This window comes from Drosophila sulfurigaster, chromosome X (genome assembly GCF_023558435.1).
Source record: "Drosophila sulfurigaster albostrigata strain 15112-1811.04 chromosome X, ASM2355843v2, whole genome shotgun sequence".
NCBI classification, from domain to species: domain Eukaryota; kingdom Metazoa; phylum Arthropoda; class Insecta; order Diptera; family Drosophilidae; genus Drosophila; species Drosophila sulfurigaster.
The window spans coordinates 10,403,132-10,426,837 of NC_084885.1; the positions used below are offsets into that span (position 1 = coordinate 10,403,132).

Below are 23,706 nucleotides of genomic sequence, written 5' to 3' on the forward strand. Positions count from 1 at the left end.
AAAAAAAAAAAATTTAAACATTTGAACTGTTGTAAGTATAGCATGTCGTTTTTCTTATCAAGCTTGTGTGTAAGAGCCTGAAACTCAGGCTGACTCAGATTCAGATGACTATCCCAATCCCAAGGCAGCTGCCCTACACACACACACACACGCACGCACACACATACATACATACATACACACACAGAGGCAAACAAGTGATGGTCTCGACATAACGGACCCCAAACGGCAATGGCAGCAAATTAAAGTTACTAAAGCAAAAAATAAAATAACGAAACAAAAGCAAAGAACGATTTTGTGATTTTGAGGGTTGCTCGACTTATCGATGCCCTACAGATTTGCTGCTTGTTGGAATTTTTTAAAATCAGTGTTAAAACATTTTATTAGCAAGCTGCATAGAAATTGTATTATGATATATTGAAACAATTAAATTGTTTACTTAAAATTTATAGATTAATCATTTAAAATTGTATAGGGTATCAAAACGTTCGAAATCTCTTGGTCAGCATGGAGCGCAGAGCCGAAGCTGCGCTGAGACTGTGCCAATGCACGGACTACATGAATGAAGAAGCAGGCGAAGATGTAGAAGAAGATGAAGCGGGAGAAGAACCAGACGACAAGAAGTCGGTGGTTGTTGGGAACAAAAAACACGCGGGGTCGAAACAAAGCAGAGTGGCAGCAGGATAGCAGCGATTAACAGAGATAACAAGAATAAGCGAGCGAGAGAGAAAGAGAGAGAATGGGAGAGTAGAGTGAGTGCAAGCGGGAAGCCAGCACATTGCAGAAATCTAAAATGAATAAAAAACCGGTTTTATGAACTATACGGTTCTTTTGCCTCTTACAATTCATTGCGCGCGCAAAAAAACAACAACAAACACCTCAACTTACAACAGGCGACAAAAATGTCACCTTCCAACGGGGTATCAAATGGCGAAAGTTCAGTGACGTCGTAAAATATATCGCTTGTGACATTTCAGCTGTTCTGATGAAAGAAAAAAAAAACAAAGTTTACACCTTAGTTTTGTCAAGTTTTATTATTACAAAATTTATTCTATTTAAGTCTATACATATTATATGACTTACTATGATACTATGATATATTACGCATTTGGCTTGCGACAACTTTGTCGCCTGCACTTTCATTTCGCCTTACGCCCCACCGTTGCGATAGTCACAACAACGCGCTCTCTCGTTAATTGGCAAAAGTTCACGAGTTCCCCCTTTCCAGCCCCCTAAAGTTACACTCTCTCATTCCCCTTTTAATGTTTGCACTATTTCGCATGAACATCGTCGATGCCGCTGCCGCCGCCGCCGCTGCTGCTGGCGTTGACGCTGCCGTTGGGCAGGAAGCGGGCGTCGAGCGATAGACGATTCATGCGGCCATAGACGAGCACCTCGCTGATAATGCGCTCGGCAAAGAGTCGCTGATCGGGACGCATGTTGCGGAAATGGGCAGCCATGCGTTGGCCAATCAAATCGCATTCGCTATCCGCATGCTCGACGCTGCTGCTGCGGTTAACCACCATCATCTGTTGTTGTTGCTGCTGTTGTTGTTGTTGTTGTTGGTGATGGTCAATCATCTGGCGGCGCCGTTTGCTGCTCTCGGGTAACGTCAATTCCTCATAGTCGGCATCGACGTCGGCGTCGACGTCGTCATAACTTATATTACGCACGCGTCTACGTGACGTTGACTGCGCTGTCGCTGCACTTGAGATGCGCTGCGACTGTAGATTTTTACTGCCGTTGTTGATGTTGCTGGAAGGTGCATACAATTGTTTGTTTTTCACTTTCAATACGCCGCTGCCACCGCCGCCCCCTTGCTCTAACACTTCACCAATGACTTCGGCATCAGCTTCGGTTTCGACTTCGGCATCAGCTTCGGCATCGTTCTCGATGACAAGCATATCCTCTTCATGTTGAAATGACTGTGCAAAGAAATCGCCATCCTGCAAAAAGAGCGCAGAGAGAAAACGAAAATACATACATATGTATACTATGTAAATTGTGACGTCACAAGTCAAATAGGCAAGCAGAGCTCTCGACTCTCGACCTCTGCTGCTACACTGCACTAAGCTAACCTCAACAAACTCTTCGCCCTCGTCATCCGCATACGCATGCCCTTGCTCATGCTCATTTTCGTGCCCGTGCTCGTGCTCGTGCTCATGATCAGCTTCGAGCAACGTTTGCGCTTCACCCGTCTCCTCATCGTAGAGAAAGTCAAGCTCATTGAAATACCACAATGATGGCACATACTCATCGCCTTGATGGCGACCCAAGGATTTGCTTTCGTGCACCTTGCGCAGTTCGCGACGGTACGAGGTGCGCAAATTGTTGATTTTACGCTTTAACATGTGTATGTTCGAGTTGGGATCGGCATGACGCAAATGCTGCAGCAAACGTTCATACGATTGCGCTTTCAGTTTGCGATTGCGATAGTTTTTCGAGTTGGCCAGCCACAGTTCGGGCATGGAACGATAAAGGCGAAAGAATTGCTGCCAAAATTGGGTGTTGCGCACGTGATGATGATGCGACATGATGGCGCACAAGAATTCAACTGTCGTTGGTCGTACATACAGCGTTGTGTCGTACAGCCAAGTCGTACAGCCAACCAACCGAACTCTCTGTCTCTCTCTCTCTCTCTTTCTCGCATCATACTTACTTGCATGCTCGCCTCATCGAGACTGTCGTCGTACGACAAACTGTTGTTGTTGTCACGTTTCAAGTACTGCGTCGTCACATTGAGGTTAAGTACGGGCTGCAGAAAGTCCATGGAATGAAACCACCAAAGACGCGGCTCATAGCCACTATACGATTTACTGCGTATCTTTTTCAATTCACGGCGATAACAGCAACGCAACGAATTGATCTTGCGCTTGACATCCAGCAGTGTTGCTTCGGGATTAACGCGTCGCAAGATTTTCAATAGTTCCTGATAGCCGGGCTGCTTCTTCTTTTTGCATAGATACTCGACGGCATTGGTGTTCCACAATGGCGTAAAATGGCGATAGCAGCTAATGAACTCCTCCATTACTTCCTTTTCCTCACACAAATTGGGCGACGTCATGTTTAATTTTTTTTTTTTTGGATTTTAGCCTGACTGACTGTAAGGCTAATGTTGAACTGTGGAAAATACACGGAACGATTGCGCGTTCGTCGTCGTATAGAAAGAAAGAGAGAGAGAGAGCGAGACCGCAAAAAGTGTATGTCATACAAAGCACAACGTGTATGTACGACCAAAAAACGAAACGTCAAGCAAAGCAAACTCAGCAGACAGAGCTGATGCACAATGCAGTTAGCATACATACATAAATACAAACACACACATACATAGTATATGGATGTGAGTATGTGTGAGTGTTTGTGGCTGCCGTTTAAAACGAGCTTCTAATCGGCTGCTGCTTCTTGCTGCTGTTGTTGTTGCCTTTTGTTGTTTGCTTTTACCATTTTGCCTTTTATTTATTTATGTTGTTATAAACAGCAACGGCCGCGGTCGCGGCCGCAGTCGACGTCAGCGATAACATTAACATCGAACGTTGGCGTCGACGACGACGTTGCCGCAGTCGCGCAAGTGGATGGGCGCTGTCGCGCAGAAGTGTTGCCAAACTTCACTGGTTCGAATCGAACTGAAAGTTGGCAACGCTGCCGGCGCTTAGAAATGCTGCATGGACACAGCAATGAGGCCACCGCCGGCCGGCCATGTATGAGAGTATGAGTGTGAGAATCTATGTGTGTTGTTGCACAAAACTCAACAGCAGCAACAGCAGCGGGGCTAGCAGCGGCAGCTGAAGGTGGCCGCCTAATAATAACAACAATAACAACAACATCAGCAGCAGCAACAAACACAATATTAATAGACATGAAACATTAGCGCGCGCACAGCACAGCACAGAAGAACACAGCACATACATGTTTGTGTACACACACATTCGCACGTGTATGACATGTGTGTATGTGCGACCGGTAATCCAAATCGAGCATCAAACATGCATGCATGATGTTGCTGGTTGTTCGCGCTGCCCACGCGACGCTGCTGCTCAGTCGTCAGTCCTCTGCCTCTGTCATGTTTGTGTTTCACTTTCACTACACACAAAATTGGCAAATGCGCAGAAAAAAAAATGTTCGAAAAAAAAATTACAGCAGCAGTCGCAGCAGCGACAAAGCCGAATGCAACAATGGCTACATTGGCGTCTATGATTAATTGCAGGCCACGACTGTTAGCGCATCGCAAACATTGTGGTGCTGCGAGTGTACATGTTTTTGTCTTTGTTGCACACATACTATGCTTAAGCTTTCAGCTGTTACATACACTGCGGTGCTGAGCATGCCTAATATTTGGCACACCAGTGTGTGCAAGTTTGATACAAAATGTTTACGGTTCGAGCTCAAACGGTTTGATGGCAACTAGGTTGCGGTTCGATGTGGTTATTTGCGAGCTGCGCACAACTTTCAGCACTCGGCACCGCAGCAACAACGTCAGCAGCAGCAGCCAAGCAGCAGCGTCGCCGCCGTCGTCGTTGTCGTCGTCGTTGTCCATGTTGTCGACGTTGTTCAAATCCTAAAATCGGGTGTGTGCGCGAGCAGAGCATGTGAAAATTTCACGACGTTGCGCAGATACGTTGCGAATTTATTTATAACAAATTCACGAAAATTATGAAAATCGTCGCTCGAATGCAATATTAACAACAAGGTAAATGTGCATCGCAGTAACAACAACAAAAATGCCCAAGAAAGCAACAAAAGCGCAAAAAAAATGAGAAAAAATATTTCAACCAACCAACAACAACGCGAAACCGATAAAAAAAAATACCAACGAAATTCAAACGGTAGAACAAGAGCCTCCCTCCGCCTTGTCTTCTCCCACGACGTTAAAAAAAAAAAAAAAGAAAACGATACGAAATAAAATGAAACGAAATAAAATAAAATCGAAATCAAATCGAAGCTAAGCGAGTAAAATAAAAGTTATAAACCCGTCGTGTTCTGTCGCCGCCTACACTTTAACAAGCATAATAATATTAAATAATGCTATATATTTATTATATGTATAATGTAGAGAACTGTGCATGTGTGTGTGTGTGTGTGTGGAAAATTGCGTCGTGTTTTACTTCAGCCCCCACCTCAGTCGCTACACTCTTTGTTGTTGCCTATATACATCTCTATTTGTGTGGTGTGTGTGTGTGTGTATGTGCACTCTTTTTTTTCTTCTTTTTTTCGTTGTTACTGTTTTCGTTCGTTGCTGCCCAAAATGCAATGCTGATCTATGCGAAAAAAGGAAAAAGAGGCGATGAAAAAAATACAAAACGCAGCGCAAATTGTTGGAATACATATGTATGTATGTGTATATGTACCGTAAATACAGTGCACGCTCTGTGGACTGAACACAAGACGAAGACTGTGTAAAGAGTGCTGACTGTAAAGTAAACTTTACAAATACATATGTAAAGTTAACTTTACATATTTTTTTCGTGTGAAGAAATTTAATAGTATTGTTATTGTTGTTGTTCACAATATCGAGCGTGTACTGTATACATAATATGTGTGTGTGTGTGTGTGACACTCCACCCGCTCTCTTGCTTTGGTTCTCCTTCGTTTCTGTGAGCTCGCTATGTATGTGTGTGTATATTATGTACACTTAGCAATATATAAAAATATATAGAAACATATACATATATGCATGGGAGTGCTTGCGTGTGTGTGTGTGTGTTTGGCTGTAGTTCTCTGTTTCTGCTGACGTCGTCGTCGTCTGCGCTTCAATTCTAATTTTTTTTTCGCCTTTCCTTTTGTGTGCTTTTTAAAGTGGCATAGATTGTTTTTTTTCGTTTCTTTCCTTTTTATATAATAAATTGAAATTGTTTTTATGCACAGCTGGCCCTGTTTGTGTGTGTATGAGTAAAAGAAAAATTCAAATAAAAGTGAGGCATATAAAACCAAGCCCCACACACACACACACACATATATATACACAGCAGAATGTGTGTTTGCAATTTTGTTTAAAAATTTCTATAATGTTGCAAGCTTTTTATTGTTTATGGCTGTTGCGGCACCGCCCTGCTGCAAATGTAACAAGAGTTTGCCGACCCAGCAGCAACGCCACATTTCCTGTGTACCAAAAGCATCTAAAGTTTCAAACACACACACACACACATACAAAGAGATACACACCCACACTAATACACACACCATCTCATATATGTTACATATAAAATGCATAGTTTTTTTGGATTATTTTTTTTTATATATTTTTTTTCTATAATCAATTTTTCACTCGTTACAAAATGAAAAATCAATAAAAGCAGAAATAGTTCAAATGAAAATTCAATCTTTGCAAATCTGCAATGAAAAATTTAAGTTTACCGTTTTATCGTTCGTGTTCTATTGTGTGCTATTCCAAGAAATATATAAAATATAAATAAATTTAACATAATTTTTGGATTGAAAAATATTGTCCATGAAATGAAAAAAATGCAAATACAAGTCGTTAAATGCGAACGAAACGAAACCGTATTAAACAAAAATAATAAAATCGAAATGATAAACCTAAGAATATGTAAATTGTAAAAATGTTTATATTACATGCACATATTATTTGCATATGTAATATGTAATATTTCTATTTGTAAACTCACTTGGCAACACTTAAACGTCTCTTCTCTCCTCGCCTCGCCTCTCGTCACCTCTCTTCGATTTTGGATTCGTCAACCTAACAACTTTTCAAGGTAAGTTTCGAAGCTTTAATCATTATGGAATTTGTGCTAAGCATTACAATCATATATAGATTATATATGATGTATGTGTATACCAAGTGTATTCCCATTGTGGGAAAAAGCAGCTGTAATAGTTTTTTTTTTCTTTCTTTCTTTCTATATTTATTATGCACACATTAGTGCAGCTTATTTGAGCTGAGACCATATAATATAAAATCAGCTAGTGGGATCGACAACATCTGGCTATAAACTGAGCAATTCTATTCAATAATCGCTCGATTACGTATGCACTATGAATGCGAAAACCTGAGAGAATTACGAAAACTATTTGAAAAATGGTTTTAGTGAAATATTTGTGAATTTTTTTTATAGTCTAATGATTATTCTAAACTAATCTATCGGAACTAAGAGTTTTACAGAGATAGAGCTATCAAATTCGTGGCATAGCATAAGCTCATGCAATGGAATCTTTAGGTATATCCTTTTGGATGAAGATATAGATATTCTATAAGATATCATATGAGAAAGAAGATTTTCAAGTTGGTCAGTTTCTAGTAATATTTGTTAACTTATTGACAAAACAAAAGACCTTTTTGGAAGAAATTTTGCTGGCATATCATAAAATAGTTATTTCAATGAAATTTACTTTATACAGAAATAATATTTGAGATCATAGAATATGTAACTAAATTTATCTTCCGAGAATTAACTCGATGTGATTCCGAGCATAAGTTTGTCTAAACATAATTTTGTATAAAAATGAATTCACAGAATTTTATATGATGCTGCAATGAATTTCCTTAGGTCGGTATTTCTCTCTTTCATATTTTTGCTGATTAAACCTTGAGCTTTGAAACTTCTATAATCTATTTTTGCGTCCATCATCAACTTATTCCATTTCTTTTCTGAATAATCTGTCTGAACCTAGAAACTATTGAGACTACAGTTATCAAATTTGGTAGGCAAACAAATATTTAGCATATTATCAGTTCTGATAAGTGTTGAGAAGATTTCACAAGAAACGGAAAGGCAAAAGCAGAAGCAAAAGCAATTTTTAAAGCGTGTTTGTTTAGACCTCCAGATCATTGTGCCTGACAATCTTATATGCCATGTTTTGTTATGTGTGGTGCTTTCCAATTGGCTGGCTGCGATATCTGATGTTTATTTTTTAAGCATATTGCGTCACTGACAAAGATTCTAAAAAGAAATTTGTATGCGAAAGTGGTGTGTGTATACAAAATAAAGTAAGGAATCTCCGAAAAAAAAAAACGAAAAAAAATGGAACGAAGTACTATCGATTTGAATGCTAAACGAACTTGAAATGATAATGTCAAATGAGTTATGAATCATTAGATAATCAGCGAAGCAACATGACACTTGAGTCATCTATTATTTTCTCAATTATAGATCAACTTTTTCGTCGAATGTAGAACTTAAATTAAAGTCGGGTCTCCTTTTTTTTTTTTAACTAGTTTCAATTCAGTTGAATCATGAAATTGTCACACAATAGATTTGATTTCAATTCTTTGCTAATTTACAGAAGAACGTTTATTCCATATTTTAAATTATTAAGGTTTAAAGTGGCGCCAAGAAACAAGTTTGTTTTATTATGATTATTTATTTTCTTTCTCCGTTTCTGTCGATATTCAAGTTTATACATAGTCTAGATATACATATGTACATATTTAGGTATATAAGTGTGGACTTATATGATATGTATTTATTTATAACTTTTTCGACTTGAATTTTTCTTTTTTTTTTGTGCTCTGCTAATTGGCATTTAAATTATGCAAATATTACTTATTCTCTTCTACCTTTTGTCGTTTCTTTTCTTTTTTATTTTGTTTAACAAATTTCTTTCTTCAGTTTATGCTTAATATGGATATTCATATATATATATAGAGAGAGAAAGAGATAGAGACAGATTGGACGGACGGACAGCATACGTGGCCTGTGGTTTTCCTTCTTCTTTGCTTCTCTTCTCTTCACTTCAGTTTCTTTCTGGCTGTTGTTGTTATTGGCTTCTCTGTCTCTCGTTTTGTGCTGTGGTGCTTTTTTTTTTCAATTGTTGTTGTTGCAGTCTGCTTGTGGAACCGCCACACGTAGAATTTCTTGTTCAACCGGTTTCGCACCACCCCTTCTCCCTAGCCATAGAATTTTGCCGTTTTCTTCTGCGCTGTCTCTGGCACTGCTGCTGCTTCTTCTTCTTCCTTCACTGCGCTGCTCCTCGTTTTTTTTTTTTTTTGTTCTCTCTTGTTCCTCGAGTTCATTTAAATGCAATCGCAATCGCCTATTGATTTTTCCTTTTTACCCAGAAGCCAACGGCAGCAGCAGAGGCAACAATAACAACGATAGAGCTACGCGCAAAACAATTTTTTTCTTCTATGTTTTTTGGGCATGAAATTTGGCAACGTCGCATTGTATCATTCTATTTCATTTACTCCTGCGGCCGCGCGCAACGTCCTTGTGACTTTTTTTTTGTGCCCCCTTGCGGCAAACGACGACGTCAGGCGAAAAATTAACTGCAATTTGAAAAGGCCTCCACCCCGGCTAATGCCCCCTTTTTTTTACACAAAGTGCAAAGAGATACATACAAATGTATGTGTGTCTCTTTCTCGCCTCTATCTATGTGTAATAAGTTTGCATTGTTGTTGATTGGTCGCTTGTTGGCTTCGTGTAAAATATGCAAACTAAATTACAGCAATTTAAGCCGTTTGCCCATATTTATGGCATGTCAGGTGGCGCCCCCTGCCGGCCAGCCGGCCGGCTCACCACTTTTCACAGTTATGCCATGTGTTTGTGTGTGTGTGTGTGTGCCACACCCAGACGCCCAGCTCGCGAATTGCCGAAAAATACAGGAAAAAAAGGAAAGAATGAAAGAAAGCAAGACAAAGAAGAAGAAGCAAAGAAAAGAAAACAACGTCATCTGGATGAACCATTAAGGAATCTTTTTGCCAGGGACAGAGATAGAGCAACTACCAAAACAGCTGAGAGTATGAGAACGAGCGAGAGAGTGAGAGAGAGACCTGTCACTTGACACTTTAATGGAATTTTTATGTCCACACACACAGAGCAAATATTAAAAACAATTGACACTGCAATGAAGCAGCAGCAGAGAAAGAGGAAGAGAGCAAGAGAATGACGACGCAAAGTCCAATTAAATGAAATAAAATGATATAGTGTTAATTATGATGATCTATTGCAAAATTCGTTGACAAACGCATCCGGGAATCGCTTTATAGAGCAAACTACCTCACTCTGTCTCTGTACCTCTGTTTTTCTTTTTTTTTTTTTGTTGTCCGTCTGTCTCTATCTTCATAACCCATATAACCAGAATTCACATCTGAATGGCATGCAAAAGAATGTTGAAAACTGGTTTTATTACTGTTCTCTTCTTCCCTCTCATGCCCAACGCTCCCCTTAAATTCAAGATTACTTTCAGGGGGTTGCTTGCTTTTTTCATCGGTTCTTTTTTTTTTTTTTTTGGTTTCGAGGGTAATAACTCTACGGGATTCGTTAATTATGTGAATTATTTGAGAAGCAATGCTGTTGCCTCTCGAATAGAGAGAAAACCCACAGAAACATGACATAACTCGTGTTATGTCAAGAATTCTTTTTTTTTGGGTTGCTGAAATACTTGAGATGAAAGCGCCTAAGATAATGAAAACCCCTTCAGCGTTTTAGTGGGTCTGAGCTTTAATTTACAATATGATGTTCTGTGCTCTTGATACAAGAGCATGTGCTTAAAGACAACAATTTCATTCTATTTGCAATTCCCAACACTGAAAATTCTCTTGACTGCTTATATTATAAAATTGATATTTTGAGGGCATTCCAAATTCTACTGAATATGCTAGCCGTACCTTGAAGAATAACAATTCCAATTCCAAATTCAAATTCACATTTACATTCCGCTATTTGGTATGCATAAAATCTTGTAACTGGTTTATTTCTGTCAAATCTTTTTCTATTTTATTCTTCATGCATGCTCAGAAACTTGATTTTTTAAATGATTTTTAGGTGGATAGAAAAGCAATTTCCTATACCAAATCCCTTCATTTAAATTCTTTTAACGGTATATATAAAAAAAACTTTTAAAATGTTGTTCATAAAAATTAAGAATTAAGCTAACAAACTGGAATAAAATTCTTTATTTAGCCTTTGATTTAGAATAGTGTAAAAGATTGTGTCTAACTCCACAAAAATAAAACCAAAAGCTAAATTAAGTTATTTAAGCAAAATGTATAGATTTATATTTAAAGAAAATTGCTCTGAACGAACAAAATGAAAAACTAATTTTCTGTAGCACATTTTCAACTTGAGGTAGCAACAAAGTGAGATACATACGTGCCATTTCATCCACCTGATTTCACTTTTCTACGCTTGATTGCGTTAGGTTCCAGTGAATTCATATTAAAGTATAACTTGATTATGTTTTTGAAATTGCATTGAAATCCTTCTCCCTCTTGAATATTTTTTATTTCTGCTGCGTAGCGGAAAATTCTCGTTAAGTCGTTGCGATTCTTATGCGGATTGTACTGGAAATAACATAAAATCCCAATAATTCATGTAAAAGAAATATGGAATAAGGATGTTTGCTAGTAACAAAAAGAAATGAAGAAACAGAGCAAAAGGGCGACTATCGAGGGGATACGAGAGCCAACGACGCAATGTGTTGCTGCTTTATTTCAATACCCCGTAGACATATGAGTAAAAGGGTATTATAATTTAACAAAAGAGAAAACATAAAGAAAATTACATAGGATTAGGAATGCAAATACAGTATGTCAAGAAACTCTTTACACACTGAAAAAAACACATATTTTTTGACTTTGCATGCAAAAATAACGCCTTTAGTTATTATTTTTCAATTTTTTTTTAATGCAGATCTATTATTTAGCAAATTTCAAATTAGTATGTACAAAAATAAAAACAATATAACGAAAGGGAAAATTTTAAATCAACAAAATATTAGTTTACACATTTTTGACACTGTCAAGAAAGTGTTTACACACTTTAGTTTTCGATTCTGCTTTGTTCTATTTTTCGGAAAAACTGTACTTTATTGTTATCTATGCTTCTGCACTATTCGCTATTTTTGCATTCCTTTTCATTCAATTGCGAAATCTTGCTACGCACTTGTCAAAAGCTGATTTTTATATTATTTAACATGCTTGGAGCTAGATTGACTTATGAAGTTACCCAATTGACTTATTATAGTCACCAAATTGGAAAATCTGTAGCTTAGCTAGTGGAGCTTATTGGGGTATCCCAAAAAATAATTTATAATGCTCCAAATCGAGCCGAAAATGAAGACAAACTGGAAGCAAAGTGTGGAAATGGTCGAAAAATGGATATTGACGAGCGGGCAGACCGCCTTATTATGGGCATGGTTCGTCAAAACCCCAAATTTTGATCAGAACCCATGCCAAGGAGTTGGAAGAAGGGTGTGACACGGTCAATTCACATGAAACCGTCCGCTAACTAATTCTGAGGAGCAAACACTTTTCAACCGTTGAAACGGTTGCGCGTAAGAAGCCGCTGCTTTCGAAAGTAAATGTTGAAAACGCTTAAATTTTGGCTTTTAACATGAGGATCACGCCGGACAACTATTGGGATGACGTCGTACTCTATGTCCAAACCAAAAAAATGCTATACTACAATGATGGACCAACTAGAGTATGACACAAGTCGTTAACAGCCTTACATCAGCGCAACATCATTCTGACAGTAAAATTGGGAAAATAGTATTTGTTCCGCAGAATTAGTTAGCGGACGGTTTCATGTGAATTGACCGTGTCACACCCTTCTTCCAACTCCTTGGCATGGGTTCTGATCAAAATTTGGGGGTTTTGACGAACCATGCCCATAATAAGGCGGTCTGCCCGCTCGTCAATATCCATTTTTCGACCATTTCCACACTTTGCTTGCAGTTTGTCTTCATTTTCGGCTCGATTTGGAGCATTATAAGTTATTTTTTGGGATACCCCAATAAGCTCCACTAGCTAAGCTACAGATTTTCCAATTTTGTGACTATAATAAGTCAATTGGGTAACGTCAAAAGTCAAACCAGCTCCAGACATGTTAAATAATTTAAAAATCAGCTTTTTGACAAGTGCGTAGCAAGATTTCGCAATTGAATGAAAAGGAATGCAAAAATAGCGAATAGTGCAGAAGCATAGATAACAATAAAGTACAGTTTTTCCGAAAAATAGAACAAAGCAGAATCGAAAACTAAAGTGTGTAAACACTTTCTTGACAGTGTCAAAAATGTGTAAACTAATATTTTGTTGATTTAAAATTTTCCCTTTCGTTGTATTGTTTTTATTTTTGTACATACTAATTTGAAATTTGCTAAATAATAGATCTGCATTAAAAAAAAATTGAAAAATAATAACTAAAGGCGTTATTTTTGCATGCAAAGTCAAAAAATATGTGTTTTTTTCAGTGTGTAAAGAGTTTCTTGACATACTGTACATATTTTATTGTAATGTGAATATTAAGTGAAGCTCTGGTCACACAGATTGGCAGTTAACGGGTATCTCGTAGTCGATCAAACTTTGCGTTAGCTTTTTCCTTTTTTGCAATATATGAAATCATTTTAGCATTCGAATTTTGCTTCGTTGCCAGGCAACATGTGTGGGAGTAAAGTGTGCAAAATGTCTGTGTGTGTGTGTGTGTGTATGTGCAGAGCAACCCTAACTAATTTCACATACTCCCCTTTGGACACATGTGTGCAGCATATGCGTTTTGCCGTTGTTGTTGCATTTGCTTTTACTGTTGCACTTTGTTGCCAGCAGCAGAAGCCCAAGAAGAAGAAGCAGAAGCGGCAAAAGTCGAAGAGCAAGAGAGAGGGAGAGTTTTTGTTGTTGCTGTGAAAGCTAAACACACACACACACATAAAAGCACGCAAAACCTACGACACATTTTCATGCTGGAAAAAACACGTTTTTCATTCGCGTTCACATGCGCTTATTTTTGTACAAAAATCATAAAATATGTACGATGCAAACAGCAGCAGCAGGGCAGAGGCAGCGGCAGCGGCGGCAACAAGAATAACAACTAGAGTAATAACTGATAAAAACACACGCACGCAACAAAAACAACGCACACATACACATACAGAAATAAAAAAAGAAAAAGAAGAAAATAAAAGCTGGCGGACTAAATTAAAGCTCGCAACGAAAAATCAATACTTTACTTTACTCGACAGCAACAGCAACAGCGCAGCAGCAGCGCAGTCGAGCAGCAACAACAACAGCAGCAGGCGGGAAGGCAGCCAACGTTGATGGCGACGGCGACGATGGTGTGGTTGTGGCAGAGGGGGGCTGCTATCTCAAATAAATTGCTTTCGGCCTACTCGTGATTTTGTTGTTGTTTTGTTTGTGTTTCTCTCTCTCTCGCTCTCTCTCTTTGCTTTGGCTCTCTTTTTCATTTCATTTCATTTTCGGCCGCTGTGAATATTTTACTGTACATATTTTGGGCACTCTGACGCCCACACACACGCACACAGCAGTCCAATAAGCACGTAAATGTATGTGTATGTGTGTGTGTGTATTTTATGCCAGCGCGCCAATGCTCCACAATTATTATTATTATTATACAGACTCTTTGTATGTGTGTGTACGAGTCTGCTTCTTATACTCGGTATTTTTTACGTTTCACCTTGCGCGCCTGTCCCCTTGCACCCTCCCCAGGCCCACTAAGAGCTACTCACCGTGTGTTTACTGCTTGCGTTTTATACTCGTTAGACTCGTTTGCTGCTCAACGTTGTCTCCCTATCATTTTTCATGCACACACACACACACACAGACACACAGGCATGAACTCGTACACAGACAATCATACAAATACAAATAGAACAGCAAAAGCAACAACGACAACGACAGCAGCGCTGCTCGGGGGATTTTTGTGCACGTCACTATGCACGACTTACTGACGAAGTGTCGTTCGGTCGGTCGGTTGATCGGTCGCACAGTCGTTCGGTTGTTTCATTCTGTCGCACCACTCGTTATGACGTTGCGAGTTTTGTGTCTGCTGTATAAATGTGCATGTGTATGTTGGATTGTATGTGTGCGTCGTGTATCTGTGTTGTGTGCTTGTGTGTGTCGTATTCAGTTGCCAACGGCGCTGCCTGCCCGCCGCCTTGCACTTGCTGTTGCGTCACCCGCTCGCCGCATAACCAATACGAATCCACAAACAACACTCGCATACATATAAAACGTTGCTGCGCAGCAACTTCGAATTTATGCCCAGCAAGCAATTGTAAGATCATTTGATGATTGCAATCATCGGCAAGTCATATTTGTACCTTTTCGATATTCAAAATGAATTGTCTCCTGTATGATTAAAATAAGAGGTTTGTAAATATATAACTTAAATGCAATTAACAAAATTCTATTTATGCATTCATATTTCGAAAAAAATTTAAAAAAAAAATATATTAAATGGAAATATTTTATTTATTTTTAACGACCGATTTAATATAAGATTAAATGTGACTCTTAAAGAATGAGATTTTCAAATGATTGAAGTAGGACTCAAAAACTGTTTAAATGTCTAGAAGCACGATCTCACATATGACCGTGTATTCATCAGTTGAAAGACTCGTTTTAGATTCGAAATGCTTACTGGGTGCCTGCCTGCTGTTTGCTTTGCATGAATGTGTCTGTGTGCCGTAAATATGTATATATGTACGTATGTACGTTCAAGTTCCCGCGTTGTTGCTCTCTGTTTTTGCTCAACCTCAGCAGTGGCCCATAGCCCACCCGCTTTGGCCCCTCCTTTGTGTCGACAACGACGAACGAACGAACAAATGAACGAACCGGCAAAACGACCAACCGACTGATTGCCAGACGTTCGGTCGGTTGGTCGGTCGATTGCTCGGTCGTCGTTTCGTCGCTTGCTTTTGCTTGCTTATTTGTTCTCCCTCTCTTTTTTTGTTCGTTTTGTTTGCTTCTCACTTACACTGACTCTGTTGGCTTGCGCACAACGTGTTCTATCTCGCTCTCTCGCTCTTGGCAGATGTTGTTGCTGCCGCGCGGCATCATTTTTTTTTTACTTGCTTGTTTTGCTTTTGCTTCGAGTTGGTTGATTTTTTTTTTATAATTTCTTTTTATGCTATTATTATTATTATTATTATTATAACGCTGTTGGCATCGATGCTGGTTGCGCAGCGCTGCGCTGCTACGTCGCTGCTTTGCTTGTTTCTTTTCACGTATAGTTTTTAAGCCTCTTTCATATTGTCATCGCCGTCGTCTGCTGCTGAGTTTGTTGTTGTTGCTGCGCTGCTTTTGCTGCTGCTGCTGTTGGTTGGGTTGATGGTGGTGGTGTGCGTGTGTTGTTATTTTTATTAATTTGTTTGCGCTGGGGCTGCTGAAAATTGTCAACAGCGCATTTGGCTGGTCGACGTGAGCGTCGCTGTCGCTGCTTTAATCTTACGCGTGCTTAAGTTTTTTGTTGTTGTTTTTTTTTGCTGTCTTTTTCAGCTTTGTGTGAAGTTTGGCAACGTTGCTAACGCGCCGCTGTTGGCACTGTGTATTTTTATTGCTGCCGACGTCGCTGCTTTTGCTTAGTTTTTGTCGTTGCGACGCTTGGCTGATTTTTTCTTTTTTTTTGCTTGATTGTGGAATTTCGTGCTTAATTTTCGTCTGTGTGTGTGTGTTTGTATGAGAGTTTTTGCCGTTTGCTTAAATTCAATTCAATTTCTGTGCAATTTTCATAGTGTGAATTTAATTTACTAAAGTTTCCAGTTCCCGTAATTGTGTGAGTGTTGTTTATTTGTTTGTGTGTGCGAATTGCGAATTGTTGTTATTATTGTTGTATTTGTTTGCTTGCCAGCTGTTATTTGTTATTGTTGTTATTGTGTTTTATTTATTTGTGGCTGTGCAGTTTAATTGCTTTCATTAAAAACAAAAATGTTGCTGACCAGCAGCAGCGGCAGCAGAGCAACAGCAGCAGCAGCAGCAGCTAACAACGGCAACGTTTAGCGAGCAAAACATGTGGCCGCGCGCTGTTGCCAAGTTTCATTTTTCAGTTTGCAGTTTGTCGACACCGGCCTCAGCTTTTTTTTTCTGTTTCTGTTTCTGCTTTCTGATATTGCTGCCAGCAAGCTACTTTCTGCTGCTGCGCTGCTTCTGCTTTTACTGCTGATTTCTGTTTTTCATACACACTACATACACATAACTTTTTGTAATGGTCTGGCACTGACTGTTTAGGTCTGTGTTGGAACAGAGGGGAATACGGGGGAAAAGCCTCGATTCAGTGTGTGTGTGTGTGTGTGCGTGTGTTTGTGCGAGTGAAATTAATGTTATTTGGGCTAATTTTGGCCTTTAATTCACACGACTTGTTCAATTGATAAGCAATCAAAAATGCCTTAAGCTCCTGCTGAGATAGCTTATCAAAGGCTGTGCGATTGCAAAGCGACAATTGAGATTGTCGTGACTTACGACAACAACATGATTAGTGATGTAAGTGCATTCAAACGAACATGTATGTATGTATATGGACACATACATATATTTTCATTGTATCAGTTTATCGAGTCATACCAAAGCTATGAGATTTCACATCAAAGAAATCAGACAAAACAGTTGATTTAGTATGTTTTCATTTGATAGAGAAATTTTTTAAGTGAAACAATACAATGAATCTGTTTTAAAAATATTCAACATTTATTCTTTATGCTATATACCATATTTTCTTTTGAATAAATGTTTCGTATTATTTAGAACGAACATTTTTATTTTGCGCTGCCAATAATAAACAATCCCCCAAAGAATTTGCATTGTATTTTGATTTTCCAAATGCACGAATGCATTTAAAATTTCCACGGCTTAAGTGGTTTTTGTTTATTTTAAAATGTTTATCCAATTGAAATATTTTATTCATTTTGAGCAACCTGCAAATAATTTTGAGTTGAATTTTATGCAATAAATGAAATTCAAATTTAAATGGCATAATGAATTTTGGAATTCGTTTTACGCCTTTAATATTTCTTCAACATTTATTATCACAAAAAGAGTTTTTCTTCATCGGAAATTTCAATTGACCTTTAAAAAGGGTAGAATTTCAGGTTTAATCGTCATCATGAATTGGCAAAGCTAAGTTAGCGTATATTAAAAAAAAATATAATGACTTTTAGTGCAAAATGCAATGTGATTAATCCCTATAATGTTTCTAACTATCTTTATATGTATATATGTACATATGTAGGTTGTACTTCGTGTTTTCCTTTACCTTTGTCTCGTTTCTTTTTTTGTATACCTTTTCGAAATTGGCAATTAATCAAAGAATTTACTTTACTCTTTCCTCTCATTGCAGGTTGTGTGGATGACAAACGAAAAAGGAAAATAATTTCAAAAGAAAAGGAAAAAAATCGTATTTTTTTTTGTTTTGTGTTGCGATTTTTTTTTTAAGTTTTCTTTCAAGTCGTGTGATAATGCCGAAGATGATAAGCAAAAGTAAAGCAATGACCAACAACGAAAAAATAAATACACATACATATGTATAATAAATAATAATAAAAGAAATAAATAAAGTGTGCAAAGTTGTTAATTAATGGAAAAGTTTTTTTGTTGTTGCCTCAAACACATTTTTTCGTGGCATTTCGTGCGTCGTCGCGTTCTACGTTACGTTTGTTTTAGTCGCTTAATTCGTGTACACGTCAGGAAGAGAGATAGCTGCAAAAAGAGCGTGAGCGTCGCAGGAGGGGAGGTCGAGGAGAGAAATATGCACACACACACACGTATACAAACATACACACACACACAGATTCACATTCACTGTCCACCCACATTCTCGGAAATTGCAGCAAAATATGTGTCAAAAAATTTGTGTGCTGAAAAAGTTTTTTCGACGCTTTCAATTATTTAATTTGTTCGTGCTTTTTTTTCGTCGACTCTCGAAGTTCGCTGGCAACAAATTTCGGGGTCTAAAATAGTTTATTTGTTCAATTTTTTTCAAGTTTCGAAAAATATGTTTTTTTTTCAAGTGGTGCAATAACAACAATCGGAATTGCGAAAAGCAAAAGAAAAAAAAGCGCGTGTAAAAAGGCAACATAGCGACGCGTTGCGCTGTTGCCGCACTTCACGTGTGCGTGCGCGCTGTGTTCAGTTTGGTTGTGTGTGAGCTTTAAATCCACAAATTCTCAATGGCTTTTTTTTTATCTTTTATTTTGCAGCACTCACAGTATGTGTGTAAATAGGCAAATGATTAAATTAGTAGCAACAAGAAGAAAAAATTAAAAAAAAGAAAAGAAATATAACAAATACAAAAATTGATTGTGTGAGTGCATTAAACAACAAGAGCAACTAAGTATTTAAATATGCAAGTGCAAGAGCCAAAAAAGCAGCCACTGCTGCATGGCGTCTTTTAAGTGGCGACAAAGCAATTTGTTGTTGCTGTTGCAACAAAAGTGTTAACAACAACAACAGCAACAAACATAAACAAGTGAAACAGTACAGATGTTGTGAATATGTTGCAGTGCAATGCTGTTGCATTTGAGCAGCCCAGTGAAAACAACAACAACAACAACAACAACAACAACTACAGCAGCAACAACAACTATAACAAGAGCAGCAAAAGCAACACTTCAACTTCATTTACAGCAGCAACCACAATTGAAACAACATCCAATTCTGAGCGCAACAACAAGTGTTTAAGCCAAAAGAGTTCGGCATGAAATGGAAGCAGCTATACGCTCCTCTTCAGTGCAGGTCGGTGCTCCGCCGCCCACAAACAACGCCACAAACGGTGGACAACAGCAGCAACAGCAGCAGCAGCAACAACAGCAGCAGCAGCAACAACAACAACAGCAACAACAACAACATCAGCAGCAGCAACATTCGCAGCTTCAACTACAGCAACAGTTTCATCTTCATCACCAGCAACAACAACAACAACATCAGCAGCAGCAGCAGCAGCAGTTGCAGCAACGTGTTGCCAGCAATCAACAGCAGCAACAGCAGCACAACGCGGCTGCAACAAATGCTGCGTCGCATCAAGTGCATGATAATGGACCAACGTCCCATCATCTACACCAGCAACAGCAGCAACATCCTCAAACAACAGCGCCTAATCAGCAGCAAAACAAAGCAGCACAGCAGCAGCAACAACAAAAACAACAACAACAACAGGCTGCGAATATGTCTGCGTATCAACAACGGCTGTCAGCTGCCAGTGCATCGCCGATTCATAGGTGAGTCCACAACAACACACACTCTTTACTTTACTTACTTTACATAGTGATCCATTCGCCTGCCTTCTCGCTGTCTCGCTCTCTCCTTCTCCTTCTCCACTCTTCTCTTCAATTCACATTATTTCCGCAGCAAGCTCATTTCCTGTTTGCATTCGCGCCTTTCGCGGCCATTGACAAACGCACTCACCCCCCTCTTTGCTCTTTCCTCGTTCACAACTCATTTGCTCCACTTGCGCCAACCCCGCTTTGTGGCTGCACTTCTTCTTCACTTCGTCTCTGCTCTAGTTTGGCGATAAGAAGCAACATGCGGATCAGCAGCGGCAACCCAAATAGCGCACTGTCTGCGATAAGCAGCGTGGCGCGGCGCGGCGCGGCGCAAAGGCAAAGTCAAAGACAGAAAGAGATGGCATGCATTTGCTGATAGCTTAAGAGATTTGCATGTGTGTGTGTGTGTCTGTGTGGAGAAAGTGGATGAGAAAAGGGAGGAGAAGAGAGCTGAGAACGCAAATCAGCAGACTATTGGCAATAAAGTGGAGCGAGTGTCAAACACTTCAAAGCGTATAATAAATAAAGCGTATCGATAATTATCGATAACTGTGGCAAAAGCACAGTTAAGCGAGTTGACTTGTCATGGTTATTTAGGTACATTCTTTTTCCAAACCAATTTTCATCTATCAAAAATATAATAAGGAATAAATGATTATCGAAAACTTATTCTGAAAAACGTTAGGTAAAAAAAGAGAGGCCAGAAAAAATGGATTGAAAGCACAGTTAAGCGAGTTGAGCTCTGATGTTAAGGTATTTCTTATTCTATCGAAATGATAATAAATAAAAGGAATGTATTATTGTCTAAAGTTATTCTGGAAAACGTTGAATAAAGAATAGAGTAAACAAATCGATAACGACTAGGAAACTAGCAATATTTGATATACTATGGTTTTTGCCGCCAAACGCGGCCCAGAAAATGTTATAAATTATTATCTTTTTGTGCAATAATAAGGTTATTGTGCAAAACGCTCAAATAAACAAATATTGAAATGTGCATTATAATTACTCAGGGACAGAGTCTAGAATATTACGACGAGTAAACTAATTCTCTTTCCATGTGTGGAACACACAAATATTTACTGTTTATTATTATTATGTAATACGAGTTTTAACAATAGCAAACAGAACAGAAGTGCTTGTTGCACTTGTTAAAGTAAAAAGTTACGTTACAAAAATAATCATAAATAATGCACAAAACGTTAAGAGTAGAAACCTCACGTAAATTGCGATAAAAGTCAAGAATTCGCTGACCTTCAAAATATGTTGAAAAATATTTCAAATACTTTCATTCCACATACACACACACACACACGTATATATATCATTAATTATTCTATATAAACACATGCCGAAATTTGATTTTATTTTTTTTTAAGAGGAGCAAAAAGATTATTAGTCAGAGAGACAGGCAAAACAGACAAAAGAAGAAGCGAAAAATAGTGGTGGATGAGGTTGAAGATGAAAGAAGATGAAGATTGAGGAAGACGACGACGAAGTATTACGACCCGGAAAGCGAAACAAGAGTCGCAAATGTGTTTTGTTGTGGTTGTAGTAGTTGTTGTTGTTGTTCGTGTAGTTGTTGATGATGATGATGACGATTCGTTATTGTTGTTGTTGCTAGTTTTGCGGTTAGGCAAAGTGGGAAGCACTTAAAAGCCACAAGACAAAGACGAATGTTGAGCGTCGAACGTTGAATGGTGATGACTAAGTGGAGTGTGAAGAGTGTAGAGCATTGAAGTGGCTAGAGCGTGAGGGGGAAGGCGCACATTTAGCAAGCGAGCGAGCGAGGGAGGAGGCAAGAACACGCACATTTCGCTCAAGTTAAAAATAATTATACGTAATTTGACACTATTGACCTGCCGCAATAAAAAACGGCAAAAAACAGGACTAGAAAGAACAGGACGAATATATTTTTATGTAGAAAGTTAACTTATATCGATGCCAATCGATGATTCTATTCGATATATCGATCAATATCAAATATACTATATGGTAAAAATGTTAGTGTGAATTAATCGCCTAACTTTGGTTATCTTTACTAGCATTTCTCATTATTTCCTTTTTCATTATTATTTTGAGGATTAGGATAAACTTATTTCCTTTTTTTCATATTTCAAATTATTCATTATTACTTTTAAGGAAGCCGCTCATTTTCAACCATTTAAACCATATTCTACATATATACCAAGTTAATATACTAAAGTATTCCCAAGGATATATTTGGTATATTGATTTACTTTGTACACAAAGTATTTTCTGAACTATCGAAACTCATCGATAGTATACTGAAGTGTGTATCGATGGTTTTCCATCACTAATAACTATTCCCCAGACAGAACGAGTAACAGCAGCTTGACCAGAGTTAACTTATTTTTCAGTCTTTGCTTTATTCTTTTTGCTCTGTTTTTTTTGTAGTTGTTTAAGTCTTTTTTTCTAGTTTGCTGTTGTTTTTGAATGACAGCAATTAGAGAGCTAAATGGCCGCACACAACGGACGACCGCAAAAGAAGTCGACGACTGGAAAATGTCATGAAGAGAGCGAGCAAGATAGAGAGAGAGAGATGGAGTGAGTGAGAGAGGGGTCAACTGCTGTGGCAGGGAACTAACGTTAGCTTGGCGGTTAAACTGGTTTCACTTTGTAATTTGCAAAGGTCGTTTAAGCCAACGCAAAAAAAAAAAAAAAAAAAGAATCTTAAACGCAAGTTCAAAACGATTTGAGCAAAGATTAAAGATGATAATCGTAATAATAATGACAATAATAATGCAAATGCTAATGATGATGAATAGGAAGTGGAGCGCCGTCGTCGTTTGTTAGTCGGTGTGAAGGCACTTGAAGAAAACTTTTCTTAAACTATCATAAATAATGCAAATAATAAAAGCAGCGGCGATGAAAGCTAAACATACAACAACAGCAAGAAAATGCCATGGGAATAATGCCTTATGCCGCCCATAGTTATTATTGATCGATTGCTGTAGTTCCCTCCCTCAATTTTCAATTTGATTCTATTCCATTCGATTCGATTGTTGTGTACATTCATAACTTTTCTGCTCGTCGTGGTTTGTGTTCTAGGCGGGATAAAAGGGCAAACAAAAGTGGGTTCAATGTTTGTCCAACGACAAAGAAGAAACAGAACTAAAAATTGTAAGCAAAAAACACTCAATACTTTCCATTAGTTGGACTCGAGGTAAGGTAACAAAAACAGCGAATGTGTAGAAAGGTTTTTTCTTATGTTTATTTGTATACCCATCTACTGCAATCGGTTCTTAGAGTTGGTTTGACTTACAATCTGGTATATTTTGTACTCTATGGTATATTTTATCATTATAAAGAATACACTATGGTATATTTTGTACTTTATTTGGTATATTTGGAGTGTAGTACTATATCGATATAGCAAATATAAGTTTCGGTATACTTTATTATTTATTTGGTATACCAAATTGGTGTGTATTTGAATGTAGTACTATATGAATATACCAAATACACAATGGTATATTTTAGACCTTATGGTATATTCTGAATGTGGTACTATATCGATATAGCAAAGTTTAAATATTATTAATTTGGTATATTTGGGTAGCAGCTATCTTAATGTCGAGTACACTCGACTGTAGCTTTCTTATTAGTTTTTTCCATTTAAGAAGCACGGAAAGTAACAAAAGAAGAATTGAACCTTTTTGAAATTCGATTTTTATAGAATTTATTAGTTCTGCTTCACGTTTAATTACGTTTATTGTAGTCATTGCTGGATATATTGAT

General features: G+C 38.2%; 3 protein-coding genes across 6 annotated transcripts in view; 1 reads left to right on the top strand and 2 right to left on the bottom strand.

Annotated features, from left to right (window-relative positions):
* Positions 1-1,150: 1,150 nt before the first annotated feature.
* LOC133847031 (SUN domain-containing protein 2) lies at positions 1,151-3,288 on the bottom strand. 2 transcript variants are annotated; one of them, XM_062281776.1, is made up of 2 exons: positions 2,079-2,620; positions 1,151-1,946 (listed from the first exon to the last, which is right to left on the bottom strand). In XM_062281776.1, the coding sequence occupies exons 1-2, from the start codon at positions 2,532-2,534 to the stop codon at positions 1,272-1,274; spliced, it is 1,131 nt and encodes a 376-aa protein (XP_062137760.1). In that variant the 5' UTR covers positions 2,535-2,620; the 3' UTR covers positions 1,151-1,271. The 2 variants fall into 2 exon arrangements, with proteins under 2 accessions (XP_062137760.1, XP_062137761.1); XM_062281777.1 differs by lacking the exon at positions 2,079-2,620 and adding an exon at positions 2,660-3,288 and having other exon boundaries at positions 1,152-1,946.
* Positions 3,289-4,441: 1,153 nt separating this feature from the next.
* The window catches only part of LOC133847025 (uncharacterized), a 69,248-nt gene continuing 49,983 nt past the window's right edge, over positions 4,442-23,706 (top strand). Inside the window, exons 1-2 of one of the 3 annotated variants that reach the window (XM_062281764.1) lie at positions 4,442-4,687; positions 18,883-19,899. In XM_062281764.1, coding sequence (XP_062137748.1) covers positions 19,385-19,899 — 515 coding nt within the window. In that variant the 5' untranslated portion in view covers positions 4,442-4,687; positions 18,883-19,384. The remainder of the gene's footprint in view (positions 4,688-18,882; positions 19,900-23,706) is intronic. The other 2 variants (XM_062281763.1, XM_062281765.1) reach the window with 2 other exon arrangements.
* Positions 10,963-23,706, bottom strand: part of LOC133847030 (homeobox protein prospero) — a 49,042-nt gene continuing 36,298 nt past the window's right edge. Inside the window, exon 2 of the transcript XR_009895116.1 lies at positions 10,963-11,239. The gene's annotated coding sequence lies outside the window, so the exon portion shown is untranslated. The remainder of the gene's footprint in view (positions 11,240-23,706) is intronic.